At 42.9% G+C, this 15,937-nt stretch overlaps 1 protein-coding gene across 1 annotated transcript in view; it reads left to right on the forward strand.

The window, feature by feature from the left end:
• Positions 1-26: 26 nt before the first annotated feature.
• The window catches only part of LOC124286629 (cancer-related nucleoside-triphosphatase-like), a 43,982-nt gene continuing 28,071 nt past the window's right edge, over positions 27-15,937 (forward strand). The window contains exons 1-3 of the mRNA XM_046723013.1: positions 27-156; positions 1,358-1,520; positions 2,302-2,410. Of these exons, the coding sequence (XP_046578969.1) occupies positions 105-156; positions 1,358-1,520; positions 2,302-2,410 (324 nt within the window). The 5' untranslated portion in view covers positions 27-104. The remainder of the gene's footprint in view (positions 157-1,357; positions 1,521-2,301; positions 2,411-15,937) is intronic.

Raw genomic sequence — 15,937 nt, forward strand, 5'->3', positions numbered from 1 at the left:
CAGAGTTATCTTTCCTTATACGTGCGTGCACATGAGACAGTTTGTTTTCACTTATGCACGTGGCTCCGGTAGTCAGTGACAGGTGACTGTAGTAGCTGTGAACTATGGCAGTTTCAGGAACCACGGCAAGACATATATTTTTGACAGGCACACCAGGTAGAAGAAGCCCGAATGAACTAAAAATGATAACTGACATGCCATAATCTTAGAACATTCTGAGACGTATTGCAGTGTCCATTCTGTCAAAGTCATGAAAGAATTTATCGAAAGAAGGTGAATAGCAGACTCGAAATTTATCGCACGACACACATATATAGCGTGTGTGAGTGGGTGCGTGCTTGTGTTTGAAATACAATGTAGTTCGAAGATTTGCCCGATTTTACGAGTAAAATGCTTTTCTGGATATCCTATAACGCATCCCACTGAACGCCAAGTTAGGCCGAAGTGGGTTATTTCGACATGCTATTTGTAAATGTGTAACTTTTAGGGATACAGAGTAACAACCTAATTAATTCCGACAGTACTTTAGTATTTACATCAAATAAAGAGAAACAGCTGTCGGCTCACACCCCAGTAGCAGTGTGTTTCCGCCACTACTACGTTTACAATATATATACAGAGAAATATGACAAACATGCAGATTAATCATACATACCCTCTGGGTGACACTGGGGTATTGGTTCTCTAAGGGCAGTCACCTGACATACTGACAGTCTGTGTTGGTTGTCAGTGTTTTCCTGTACAGAGATTTTCATAGTAACAGAATTATTAAAGTTATGCATTCACTTAATAAACATTCGCACAGAAAGATAGACGAATGATTTTAAGATGTTTACTTGGCCTTATTGAAATGAGAGCTATGACATGTTCACCATACCGAAGATAAAATATATTCATGGTGCTTAAATGTCATTAAACATAGCATAGACTACATATATCATTATACAAATGCTGAAATATAAGCTAGCTATTGTATATATTGCTAACCTTAATGTGTACAGATCTCTGTTACATCATCAGCTGACATCTAAAAGTGGTGTTGATAGATAGATGAAAGTGCACAGTTTATACAAACCAATCAAAACAGGTTATGGTTAGAAGAAACAGGACACAGTGACAAGAACATGAACTAACCCAACCCCATTTGATTTATAAGTAGACTAATCCAAAAGCCTGCAAGATATAAGTTACAAAACTACTATCCTAATGACTTAAAATACTAGAGCAATAGAAGAAACTGATTTAGATGCAAAAATTACTTGCAACAAAATAGGCTGAATATAAGAATTGGTGTCTGAGGTGTGGAGTTTACATAGTTCAAGCACTGTGTTGTTCATTTGGCGTTGCTACTTCACAGGGATCGGCAAGACCACCTTAATTCACAAGGCCTGTAAATCTTTAACTGAGGCAGGACTTGCTACTCAAGGCTTCTACACAGAAGAGGTGCGCGTTAATGGCAAGAGAACTGGTTTTGATGTAGTTCCGTTACATGGTACAAGAGGACCCCTTGCCCGAGTCAGGTAGGTTGTTACGCTACTGTTAGGAAGGGACGTAAAAATATATATCAATCACCAGAATCACGGGATTAGTGTAGGGCTCTGAAGTGCTAGCCCTAGAGATAGATAATCATACATTTTGTGTGTTTGCTTTTGAATTGGCTTGCAATTATATGAATTACAATAATAAAGTACTGTTGGAAATAGAAAAAAAAAACTTCTTCTTTTTTCACATATATATCGACAATTTATGTAGTTAATATGTGAAAGTGTGAAATACCTGTTAAACTAGGTTCGGCCTAACTACAGTCTCAGTGGTAGGGAGATAGGAAACGTAAAATAAGGACTTTACTGAGGAGAGATTAGTGCAGAAATGAGCAATGTGGGTTGTTTTCTAAGTCCAAAGCAACTTATTTGGAACAGACCATGGCTTTATGCAAATTAGTGTGCGATGATATTGTATTACAAAGGACACTTTTTAAATGCCCATTTTGAAATTAGACTTAGCTTCATTATAAATGATAGCTGACGTACAAAATAATAACTTTAATACTGAAACTATTAAGGGTGTAGCTAGCTAGGTAGTCTCAAACAAACAGATTGGAGGGGGGTCGTCTCATAAGCAAAACTAGGATGGGGGTTGCAGACATCCTGCTTCAACATATGCTATTTGCAGTTGTGTAAATTTTAGGGGTACAGAGTAACAGCCTAAAAACATTCATTTTCAGTTTCTGAAACTACTTTAGTGAAAAACTACTGTCATTTCTGATACTTTGATATCAAACAGCATAAAATGAACTTGCAGTGAGCAGTGTGACACATTTTCTGGCCGCAGAAGAGAGTACCGAGTGGGCCAGTATTCTGTGGATCTGCAGTCATTTGAACAAACAGCCATTCCTACCATCAACACCAGGGTGAGTTGGGCAGCTAGAAGACAGTTTCACAGTTAAGATTCCAGGTTAAAATGGGAATCCGATAACATGGTGAAATGTGACACGGCCATGTGTGTCTTAATGGTTAATGTGTGGTTAATAAGCACAACATACAGTTAGAAGATGAAAATATCATTGAAGTATCCCACTTGCTGTATATTTTTGTACTGTATGCATGAAGCAGTAAGACTTCATGCACATATATATTCCTCAAAAGAAGTTAAGGGTCACAAGTATTTTGGAATATAAGTATAAGTCGACCCAGTTCCTGGAGGTTGATGGCAGGGACGTGATAAGCTCGAATTCTTTGTCCTAACGCATCCCAGGCATGCTGAATTGGTGAAAGGTCGGGTGAATAAGCAGGCCACACCATGTGCTGAACGTTCTGCTGTTGCAGAAAGTCTGTCACCACCCTGGCACGATGGGGTCAAGCGTTGTCATCCTGGAACCAGGCCCCTGGTCCAAGTTGACAAAGAAGTGGCATTACCAGAGGTTGGATAATCTCGTTGAGATATCGAAGACCAGTCAAATTCCCATTGACGATGTAGAGAGCAGTTCTGTGGTGCACTGAGACACCCGCCCAGACCATCACACTTCAGCCTCCGAAAGGTAAACGTTGGGCAACGTTTAAGTCAGCATACCTCTCTCGTTGACGACGATAAACACGGGCACAACCATCAAGTGTGAAGCGGGATTCATCAGAAAAGATTGTCTGTGCCCACTGGCCACGGTTCCAACGAACATGCCGTCGGCACCAATCTCAGCGAGCTCTTCTGTGCCGCTCAAGTAGTGGTGGTCGGACTGCAGGACGTCGAAAACACAAACCTCGGACATGTAGACGATTTCGAACTGTCTGATCGGATACGTTGGTGCCCCGGCCAGCTCTCAGCTGAACCCAAAGATGTCTTGGGTTCACAAATCGCTGTTGCAAAGCCACCATCATCAAGTAGCGATCATCGAGCTGTTGTTGATCGAGGTCTTCCGGAACGGACCGATTCTGGACAGCATTTGTTGTCCTGAACCTCTGCCAAAGTCTCCCAATAACACTCTGGCTTACATTTAGTCGCCTAGCAACACTTCTTTGAGTCTGACCATCTTGAAGCCAACCTATTGCCCTTCCTCTGTCTTGGATGCTGAGCTGTCGTCTGACCATCTTCAAATTTCAAATGAGGCCGATTTGAAAATGCTTGGTCTTTTTATTGTGAAAATTTGCATTCATAAAATGACATCCATGGACAGCACGTGTAAAGTGTGCATTAGGTGGCATAATGGTTGTTTCGAGGACGAGGTCAGTTTAGTGTGGCCGAGTTCATGGTTCAAATCAAGAAGTCCGAATTTACTGTTAAATTTGACAGTTACCTAAGGGAACGGGTAATGATAACATTTCTCCAAACCTTATGATGTCTTCAGTCCAAATAACACCCATACAGAAAGTTTCCTGTCCTAATAGTCTCAAAATTGCCTATTCTAAATTTGATGTGCACATTTCGTTTGACCCTTAACTTCTTTTGAGTAGTATATATACATTTGATGACCTGCCACCTCTACATGATTATACTGGTAAGGTCTGTTACACTATAAACATATAACATGTAATTAAAGTTGTCATCTGTTCTCATTCTTAGAGTGATCCCTAGTATTGATGTTTATTTGGACAACACGTGTCATCTGCATGTTGTAAAACAAACTGCCGATACATTAATCAAATTTTTTTCTTAAACTTATTCTGTCGCACATATTTCATTTCTGTGAAGTATTTGATGCTAAGTGGATATGAAATTAAACCAGTGTCCTTTATGTTCCCAGCCTCATAACACCTCACCCAAACACAGTCAATTCATATTGGGCCCTTCCACAAGCGTGCAGCATGCTCTGGGTGATCCCCCATGTCTTTACAATATGCATTCTTTTCCTTACCACTACTTAGTGAAGACACATAGTTTTCCAGAGATATTTTTTCAGTTTCCATAATTTTGGTTTGCTGTTTACAGATTAATCATTTGACATGGACAGTAGGAAGAGTAAAGTTTATGGATGCATTTAGATTCTAATGTGAGTCGATGGTCTATAGACAGTTCTCAGTTATGGAATACACTAGGTCTTGATTTGGGATTTAATGAAATTCTTTATTCTTCCATTTAGGACAATCACTTCACGGTAACACCTTTTAAATCCGTTTAGGACAGAGGAAGTGAGGAGACATGGCTTCAAATGACATTATGGCATACTATCAGCAACAGTCATGACTTCATGGTCACCTTGGAGCTCCAAGTATTAGCATGTCCGTGGCTGTTTACCTGCACACTGTTTCTTCATTACAGGGGGAATCATCTTCAAATCTCCTCTTAGCATCTCCACTTCACTGGAACAATTTTCAACACATGCCATAGCAGAACATTTGTCCCTCAGGATAAGGTGGACAAGATCAAGAAGATCCCTCCTGCTCTCCCTACAGCAAGCAAGGTTGTTCTGACATAAGATCTTCTGACATCCACTCTGGTTCTAACAAAGCAGGGCTACTTGAAGTCTTCCCATGATAGTTCCTCCATGACACAAGGATGTCCATCCACTTGGTGACACAGTTCCTTTGTCTCTATTCACTCACCACATCTCTTCATGAACATGTCAAAGCGAGGTAGGGGCACTCTTCTGCGAGACTTTAAGTGTCAGGGCAGTAGTTCGAAGACAGGAATCTCCACATCAATGACCTGAAATTCTAGCGGCGATTACTGTAGATCATACATTGAAACATTCATCAATTCTATGGTATGGCAACAAGATGTCTTGTGTCCAAGGCCTCAGTTTTGTGACTCTGATCCTGGATCCAAGAGTAGGGGACCTAGATGCTATAGTTATAGCCATCTCCAGCTCCTGTTAGGGCTCCAGCTCTTTCGTCATGTTCTTTTGGACAGCAAAAAGCTGTTTCGCTGCTGTGGTCAACTTGCCCTCTGGTGCTACCCGAAACAACACTGTTATTACAGCAACTGATCTTCTGCATCCAAGCTCTTTACATTCCATCTCTTAGGGCATCAAAAGTGATCTTTGGTATCTAGGGCTTCAGCGAGTCCATTTTCTTGGACTCGAGTACTCGAGGGGTTAGACTCGACTCGGACCTGAGTACTCGAAATTCATACCTTTCAAGCAAACGATAGCGTAACTGGCATGACATAACAAAAAGCGATGATTGTTAGATCAATATTCAAGTTGGTAACTTAGTAATACACATATATTACAGTTTAAGGCATGACATGTGCTCCAATCATTCAAGTTAACACTTTCTTCATTCCGACTTGATATCGTCATGTGACTTACATTTCCTATTGGTCAGAATCAGTATGTGGATGTTTACATGACAAATGCTTTTTCATCGTACTGGTTATATACTCCCTGCATAACGCAGTGATATACCGCACAGACGACATTTGTTGTTTTTTATCTTTTCACTATCCAGATCAAAATAAGCCCATACAGTTGATCTTTTTATCTTTCTCCATGTCTATCACTTGTCAAGATAGTTACCTAATAATTTTAAGAAGTGAAATCTCAAATGATGTATAATATTTACTCTCATCTGCAGACTTCCACCTTCAATACCATACAGCCACACCTTTTCAGGAGTAAACTATTTAATCTAGGTGTTAGTAAAAACATTATCAGATGGGTTAAAGAATTCATGGTACATAGAACTCAGTCAGTTTCAATGGCTATCAATCTTCTACCTGCTCTATAGGGCTGTGTTCTTTCACCCTTACTCTTCATTTTGTGTACCAGTGACTGTTACTTGTCATTAAATGATGTGGTTACTGTGGAATTCGCAGATGAGGCCGCTGTTACTGGCTTAATTTCTGATTCTGAACATAATTATCATCGGGGCATTGAAAAATTTCCTTCTTTCTGTTAAAACAATATTTTTCCTTATCCTGACTCTTGCTATATAGCTCACTGCTAGGGAACTTGGTAACAGTGAGAGTGAAGTCTTTGTGATTTTTACGATGGAAACTTTGCGTTATGTCACAGAGTCTTTGTGATTTGTAACGGAGTCTTTGTGATTTGTAACAAAGTCTTTACATTATGATACAGAGTATTTGCAGTGAGATGAGTTTTGACAAGGCGAAATGGTAACTATAGATTTACTTTCTGGTATTTTAGGCTATAATTTTCCACATCACCCCATAATATGTTATCTTATCTTATACAATTGTAATTCTCGGGGGCACGTCAAGATATAGCATAGATATAATTTTATCACAGTATGTAGTCAAAGTCATTTTGATAAGAAATATGTGTCCATCAACAGAAATAATAGCACACACCATTAGAAAAATAAAAAAACCTGTTAATATCTTGCAATTAACCCGGTAAAATTGTATCACATAAATGTATTTGTAAGTCAAATAATATTTCATAAATGTCACAGAGTCTTTATCAGCGGTAACGGATAATTTGTGATTGAAATATAATATTTTGTTTTCTCTCAGGAAAAAAACTATGCTGCACCTATTGCATATCAACATTTCCTTGGCCAATACACAGAGTGTAATTTTCAGTCATCCAAATGAGCACATGTCAATGTTGATACCTCTCAAAGTTGAAAATAAGATAAAGTACAAAAAGAGAATGTTTAACATATTCGGCAAGAATGTAACCTGTGATGTGGACAATATTGAATTCAGAGACAATGATAAAGTATTACACATACCAACAGACAGTACAAAAAGCCCTCTCACAAAGCCTCAAAAAAGGTTAATACACCCACAAAATCTATTCACAAACAATTATTCCCGAAACTAATACACACTGTAGTGAATGCTGATGAAGAAGATTGTGATGTCCCAGTCGTTGTAGATAACGACAATCTCCAGCCAATTATAAATAGATTACAAGAACTTTTGCCTCATGTAACACATTGTTTTTCCTTATCCTGACTCATGATTATTTGCTTTCTCATGCTCTCTTCCGAACGGTCAAGTGGAAACTTGAATTCTTTCAATTCCTTGAAGCGAGCGCATACAATCACTCACCCTTTATTACCTCCCCTGGTTTCCCGCCAAAACCTGGCACGTGACCTCCCATGCCTTGGTCCTCACTCTCTCCTCTATCGCCCTAGCGGACGGTTGGGCGGTCACTTCAGGGTCCTTTCGCGGCGTATAACTTAAAAAGTTTTGGAATTATAACACAAATTCTGCCGTGAATGTGTTTATTAATATATTATTCATCATATTATTAACAAATTTTGTACATTTCATGTCAAATTAATTCACGTTTTACTCCGTTTTCAGACGACTGTTTGCTTACATTTTGCAAGTGTAAACAGTGATTCAGCACGTCTCTACGCTTTAAAAATTACACTCTGGTGTTCTTCTTGTCTGGTTTATGAGTTGAATATGTCTTGATGTTGATTATTCTGTATAATCATATGTGTATATATTGAATTTATGACCTTATATATTAATTGAATTGTGAAAGTTTACTTGTAAATTTTTTCACATGTGATTGCGAATTTGATTGAAAAATTTCACAACCTGTTGGTACAGTTAACCAGACTGCGTGAGAAGGTGATACAGTCATGAGAATTGTGAGTTGCTGTGACTACGGCTTGAGCTGTGCTGATATATGATGTCATCCCAGCCTAAGTCTGCGACGTCACCCGTACGGGGGAAGGTATCTCCACACACTGTAAGTAAAAGGAAGTCCCCTCTGGCAGAGAAGGCATCACAACATAAGAAGAGCAAGACGACTGCTTCAGGGAAGCAGTCATCATCATCCAGGAGCCCATCTAGATCGTCCCAATCTGGTAAATCGGCGAGATTGGCGCTACATATGTCTATGCAGCGTCTATCAACAGATATTGATGTGCCTGGCGCTGAAGCAGATGGTTCCAGCTTCGGCAGTCCTCCAGTGTTGCAGCCAGAGATTTTCCTTTCAGCGTCGCAGAGATCTTCCAGTCCTGAGATACTGTCAGCGCAGATTAGAAGCATGACATCGCCGATGTCATCGTTGCAGTCTACCGAGAGCAGTGATGCAGATAGACTATCGAAAGTTACTCACTTTCACGCAAGCAGTCTAATGAAGCCCTTGCAGAACCAGAGTCAGCAAAAGTCAGGCGGGAACCCGTTAGCGTTTGCAAACGCTAACCCGTCTACGAGACAGGCGAGACAGTTGCAGTAATCCCGCAGCAGCATCTGGTGGTCAACGCTGAAGACTTTGCTGATACAATCACCCGTAGGGTGATGCAGGCGATGGAGATGAGGCTAGACCGGGAGAAGAAGCAGACGGCTCTTGAGAGCAGCGTTGCAGTAGACGAGATGATGGCAGACCGGTCATTTACTACGTCGTCAGCAGTCAACATAGACATCTCACATCAAGGCCTGGCAGATGTAGTACAGCATACTGAAGAAGATGATGCCATCTTCACTGAAGCTGAGGTACTGGCGTGGGTGGCTGATGGTCTCCCCGTTATCGTCCCCGGCTAGAGACGCTAATCCGGCGGAGACGTACTGTATGAAGGATGATGACTACGAATCAATTACTATCCCGCCAATGAAGCCCATTGCGCAGGTTTCAGACAACCTGAAAGCAGCCTTCGAGAAGGCCTCGAAGACACAGGGGCAACATACTCCGCAGTTTAACCCTAAACGATTCCGACATCACAACATGAGTCAGTTCGACAAGGCGGCAGAAGTTGACGAAGATTTATATCTGGTCACTGACTCGAAGTCTCGCAGTTACAAGGTGGAAGATAAGAGAATGGCGCAATTTGATACGACAACCCGTAGAGCCTTCTACGGGTTAGCAAGATCTAGAGCCATCAACGAAGCATTGATGTACGCCTTCAAGAATCCTAAGACGGAAGAAGAAAAGATGATCAAGTCTACCTTAGTGGTCCAGCGCAAAGATCAGCAATTTATCTCCGATCACTTGGCTTCTACATCACCCTTTTACGTGGACAAGGGTTGCTGAGTTCCAGTACGTGGCCAGATGTCTACACCAAGCCTTTACTAAGGAAGCCTTGGGCAGTGCCTAACCTGTTTGACGGCAGCATCCGGCAGTTGTCACGTGAAGTATCTCAAGACTCCAAAGATTTGATGTTGATCAAGTCCGTACAGACGATGAACACCATGGTGCGTCAATCAACTCAGCGTAGTCAACTAAGATCCCGTTTCTCTGGTATTCAGAGAGCCAAAGAGAAGAAGTTTGCGACTTCACGAGGCGGCACTATGGGATCTTTTCGTCGTCCCAGTAACGTCAGAAGTTACTCAGGCCGGGGCGGGATCTCCAGCAGTGGCAGAAGATCCCGTTACTGAAGAGAAGGTTCGGAGCGACTGGTCGCTTCCACCCCCAGCTGTTCCGGTACAACCGTCATCCGTGGGTGGACGTCTGGGACTATACTGGGAAAATTGGAGAATACTACAGGACGATTACATCACAGAAGTCTTACGAGAGGGCTACAGCATCCAGTTGCAGTCGACACCACCGTTGACAGATCAACCGTGGGTCTTCAAGTACCTGCAACTACAGCGAGACAAGCTCACCGAAGCTATCGAGATGTTGGTGGTAAAAGATGCAGTAGAGGTAGTCGATCAACGCGGACTGACTCTCGGGTATTATTCTCCAATTTTCCTGGTACCAAAGAAGAACTCCCAAGAGAAGTTCCGTCTAATCTTCAATATGAAGAGCTTCAACAAGCATTACCTGTTGAAACCAGAGAAGTTCAAGATGTTACATCTGCCACAGCTGAGACATCTTATCCGACCCAACGACTTCATGGCCAGCATAGATCTGCAAGATGCCTATCTGCATATACCAATACATCCAGAATCATGGAAATACCTGAGATTCCTGTTCGAAGGTCGTCATTACCAATGGAAGGTACTGCCGTTTGGAATTTCGTCGGTCCCGTGGTTATTTATGCACATAACCAAACCGATTGTCGTTTATCTCCATCAGAGGGGCGTACGAAGTGCCTTCTACCTAGACGACGGCATCCAGGCACATCAAGATGCAGATCAACTCAAACTACAACTGCAGTTTACGATCAACCTATTGACACAGTTGGGCTGGCTGGTGAATCATCAGAAGTCGGAGTTGGAGCCGACCCAAGATCTACAATTCTTAGGCATCAGATTCCTGCATCAGAAAATCGCATTCTGGTGCCCGATGACTGATGGTAGAGCATCCAGTCGTGCATACCAGACGCTCTCAACAATCCACTAGACTTGAGAATGTGGCAGCGAATCTTGGGTCTATTGACGTTGACACAGGCTCTCACCCGCAGAGGAAGATTACAACTTCGTCCGCTACAACGGTTCCTGATAGCGCATCTAGACGATGTCCAGACTATGGTTCCCAGACCTCATAGATCTTCACGGCGAACCTGTACTACGACTCCCAGACTGACCGAATCTACTCGTTCATCCTCACACCAAGCAGCGACACGGCAACCCAAAAGCGTTCCAGCTACACGTATGGAACATATCACATACTGCTTGAAGGGTCGAGGATACTCCACTAGAGCAGCCAAGGCAGTAACCTTAGCTCTACGTAGATCTACACGTAATCTATATGATGACAAGTGGAGAAGTTTTGAACAGTATGCTGCTCAACATAAGGTCACGGCCAGAAGAGCGACTAAGCCACAAGTAGCAGATTACTTGTGTCACTTGAGGTCCACTAGACATCTGAAGGGTTCCACATTGTCTACTTATCTTGCAGCAATCAGTTCGGTCATCACCATGAAGACAGGGGTGAAATTGACCAAAGTGCCTTAACTTATAGCCCTGCTGAGATCATTCAAGTTAGAAGATCAACAACAGAAGTTCAGGGCACCAGCTTGGGACCTCAATATAGTACTACAGCACCTCATAAGTGAGGTATATGAGCCGCTGACAGAGACGACATTTGAGTTATTAACTCAAAAGACGATATTCCTCCTTGCCTTGGCTACTGCAGCTCGGATGTCTGAGATACACGCCCTTGACTTCAGCCGTACGAGATTTGACACGGGAAGAAGGGAAGCAGTCCATCTAGGCCTTAGATGGGACTTTATAGCCAAGAATCAGCTGACGGGACAACCGGATCGTCAATTTTACGTTCCAGCATTATCAACTATCTTGGGTCCACAGGACACTCAAGATCTATCACTATGTCCGGTCAGAGCGCTGAAAATCTACTTGCAGAAATCTGCTACGAGAAGGAGGAAGTTCAAGCGTCTATTTATCCCGCTATCACCCGCTACGACGGTAGAAGTTTCCCATACTACTACTAAGTAAGAGCATTGGCCTCGACACTCGCCCTACATGGACACTGCTCAATATCATCTATAATAGAAGGCTGCTATTGGAAGTCAGACACTGTCTTCGCTAACCACTACCTAAGAGACATCTCCACGGAGATGTATCTGGTATACATCAATTCGGCCCTCTAGTCGTAGAGCAGCAACTCACTATGCCGGCCAGACGATGAAGAATCTCACCCTTGTCACGCAGACTCGTTGACGCCAGGTAACTGTTCCATTGCCATCGGCTAAGAGTCCATGTTCCCCTGTTTTACGAGATAAGACAGCGCATGAGTGATACATAGACTCAGTTATGGTAATGTTCTTGCCTTAACAGATGGGTTGCGATACCAGTTTCGGTAATGTTCTTACCGTAAACATATTGGATCGTTGCAGAATATCTAGACAACACAACCTTTAGTATACTAAATCCACAAAACTTAAGAAGTTTACTTCTAATACGAATATAAGAAGGTGGTCCCCCACCCTTCATAATATTGAAGTTAGCCGCAGATGAAGAAAATTCCCAGGGGGTAAATCGAGCGAACGCCGACGTGAATACAATCATGCAGGGAATCCTGTAGGTGGCTGACCCACCACCTATCCGTCGGATTTAGAAAGCAAATAATCATGAGTCAGGATAAGGAAAAATATTTAATTTTTATGATAAAATTAATATTTTATACTTATCCTGACTCAAAAGATGAAGCCCTCCCAACCGTCCCCTCTCACCACACGGGTTTCCCTGTAGACCTGAGTGGGGCATATTTCGGAGAGAGTGAGGACCAAGGCATGGGAGGTCACGTGCCAGGTTTTGGCGGGAAACCAGGGGAGGTAATAAAGGGTGAGTGATTGTACGTTCGCTTCAAGGGAATTGAAAGGATTCAAGTTTCCACTTGACCGTTCGGAAGAGAGGATGAGAAAGCAAATAATCAAGAGTCAGGATAAGTTATAAAATATTAAATTTTTCCTTATCCTGACTCATGCTTATTGCTTGTCTTCTTCTTCTTGCGAACATAGTGGAACACGTGTATCTCCCAATTGAAGTTCCCTTCAATTAAAAAATCACTAATTAGTACTCACCACGAGTTACCTCCCTTCCACAAGCGCGTGAACGAGGGCGTCACCTCAACCCATGTGCCTCACTCTCTCTTTCTTCACCCAGTGAGCTGGACGTGAGAGCACCTGTGTCTCCCAACACACTATATCCTTTATTTATATTTAGTTTAGTACCTCTTATATTCAGTTATAGAGGTGTAACTAGTATCCTTATTCAACTTGCATTGATTATTATTCGTGTTTCTGCTGTTTTATTCACGGTTCGCCGTGTTTGTTCAGCAGTTTACGTTAATGAGAATCTGCACAGGTTGTAAACTACGTTATTCCGCTACCGATCCACATTTAAAATGCCCTAGTTGCATTACTCCATGTTCTATTGTTTCTCGTTGTAAATTATGTATTAATTTACCAATTTCTGCCTTTGATAAGTACCTATGTTCCGTTTTGAGACGGAAGGCAGATAAATCTTGCAAACAATCTTCAGTCATGGCTAATAGATCGGAAGCTATTATACCCTGTCAACTGTTGACTGACGACCCGCCACCGGCTGGTGGCATGCCGGAGTTTCCCTCGGGGGATAAGCGTGGGACGCAGTCCTCTATGTCCAAGAAGCGACCTGCATCTCAAGACATTCCATCTTCACAGTCTAAGACTAGGAAAGCGTCCACATCATCTCAACGTACGCTTTGAACCCCCAGGTCCACAGCTTCGTCAAAAGGGAAATCTATGAAAACTACAAATAATTTTGCCTCCGATATTCTACCTGTCTCAGAATTATGTTTATATGATGATGACATTCCGATTATCATAGTTTAGTACCTCTTATATTCAGTTATAGAGGTGTAACTTGTATCCTTATTCAATTCACATTGATTATTAGTCGTGTTTCTGCTGTTTTATTCACGGTTCGCCGTGTTTGTTCAGCAGTTTACGTTAATGAGAATCTGCACAGGTTGTAAACTACGTTATTCCACTACCGATCCACATTTTAAATGCCCTAGTTGCATTACTCCATGTTCTATTGTTTCTCGTTGTAAATTATGTATTAATTTACCAATTTCTGCCTTTGATAAATATTTATGTTCCGTTTTGAGACGGAAGGCAGATAAATCTTGCAAACAATCTTCAGTCATGGCTAATAGATCGGAAGCTATTATACCCTGTCAGCTGTTGACTGACAACCCGCCACCGGCTGGTAGCCTGCCAGAGTTTCCCTCGGGGGATAGCGTGGGACGCAGTTCGCTATGTCCAAGAAGCGACCTGCATCTCAAGACATTCCGTCTTCACAGTCTAAGACTGACGCCTGAGTTTATGATTGAGGGTTCCGTCACTTTCACAGAGAGGCCACCCTCAACGCCAGCGCAGACCGTCCCAGACGACCTGGTTAACCAAATCATGAGACTGAAGGAGGACCGTTACGGTTTACAGAGGCCCCAGAGCCACAAGCCCCAGAGTCCAACCCATAATAAGTCATACAGGGCCCCAGAGCCTGCCTTGGCTTCGCGTAGGGCCCCAGAGCCCATAAACACGCCTCCGCGAAGGGCAACCCAGCCCGTAGCGATCAGTTCGCAAAGGAAGTCCCAGGCAGCCTCAGCTGGCGAGCTAGAGCCTATCCAGTTGCGAGGGACATCGCGGAGAAGGAGCGCTTCGCCGAGCCCACACCCTGTAGAACACAGAGGTCGTTCGCGAAGCAAGCGCTCATATGTCGATTCGGACACTGACTCGATACATTCGCGAAGGTCGCGAAGGCTAAGTGGCTCCATATCTACCTCGCCCAGAAGATTTAGAAGAGCTTCGCGAAGTCCCCAGCGTTCGCCGAGGATGTCTCCTCCAAGGTCTCCTTACACTAGCCACTCGTCAGTCCGTTCACCACAGTCCTCTCATAGATCTTCCTACAGATCTAGGACTCCGACATGTGACCCTACATCAGAGGAAGAAGGTATCATTTTCTCAGATGCTGAGATCAGATACTGGATGGTGAATGAGTTACAACTTGCTTCCCCATCGAAGAACGAGAATTCAACTCAGACTTACCTGATGAAGGATGATGATGTAGACAATATCACCTTACCTCCTATGGATCCGATTGCAGCGGTACCAGCTAATTTGGATACAGCCTGTTCCAAATCTTCAAAAGTCCAATCTACACATTTCCCGGTCTTCAATGCCAAGAAATTTGCTGGACACAATATGGACCCCTTTTTCAAGGCCCAGGATATTGATGACAACTTTAAATTAATCAGCGATGCCAAGTCCAGAAGTTACAAAGTAGACGATCGCAAATTCGCTCTACTAGATACCATCGCTAGAAGGATGTTCTTTGGATTGAATAGATCTAGAACGATTAATGAAACTCTCATCACCAAGTTCAAGAATTCTACAGAGGAGGAAGATAGAATGATCTACTCAGCTCTTCTCATGCAGAAAAGAGACCACCAATTTCTTACAGAGCACCTGTAAGCGCTTACTGAAACTACTACCATGGCTCGTCGGCAAGGCTTACTAGCCTCCTGCTCTTGGGATAAGCAATTTACAGAATATCTATACACAGCTCCATGGTCATCACCCTTACTGTTTGGTGGCAACATAGACAAGGTCTCCAAAGAAGTATCTAAAGACTCAAGAGAGGTTCTTATGATCAGATCCATGGATACCTTAGCGAACGTCATTAAACAGTCAACACAGAGATACTCGGGCAAGTCTAAGTTTTCGGGGGCTACAGAAAGCACGGGACAGGAAATTAGCTGCAGCTAAAGATCCCAAGGATTCTTTTCGTCGCCCATACAACAAAATTAGGGGAGGATCAGCTAGAGGCAGATCATCCAGAGGTGCCCGTGGATTTAGACGATGAAATTCAGGTTCGAAACGACTGGAGTCTTCCTCCCCCAGCCGTTCCAGCACAACCGTCTCAAGTGGGTGGACACCTTCAGCTACACTGGGAAAACTGGCGAATACTACAAGATCCATATGTATCCAACATCCTACAGCACGGATAGCTAATACAACTCAAGGCCAAGCCTCCGTTAACAGTCAACCCCACAGGGTTCAACGTTCAAACGGCACAACTACCTATGCTAAGAGAAACAGTACTTACTCTACTAAACAAACAGGCCTTAGAAGTTCTGGATCAACGAAACATCGTACCAGGTTTCTACTCCCCAGTTTTCCTAGTGCCG

The sequence above is a fragment of the Haliotis rubra genome, unplaced genomic scaffold, assembly GCF_003918875.1.
Source record: "Haliotis rubra isolate DU_JTF1 unplaced genomic scaffold, ASM391887v1 Scf388, whole genome shotgun sequence".
In the NCBI taxonomy this organism is placed as follows: domain Eukaryota; kingdom Metazoa; phylum Mollusca; class Gastropoda; order Lepetellida; family Haliotidae; genus Haliotis; species Haliotis rubra.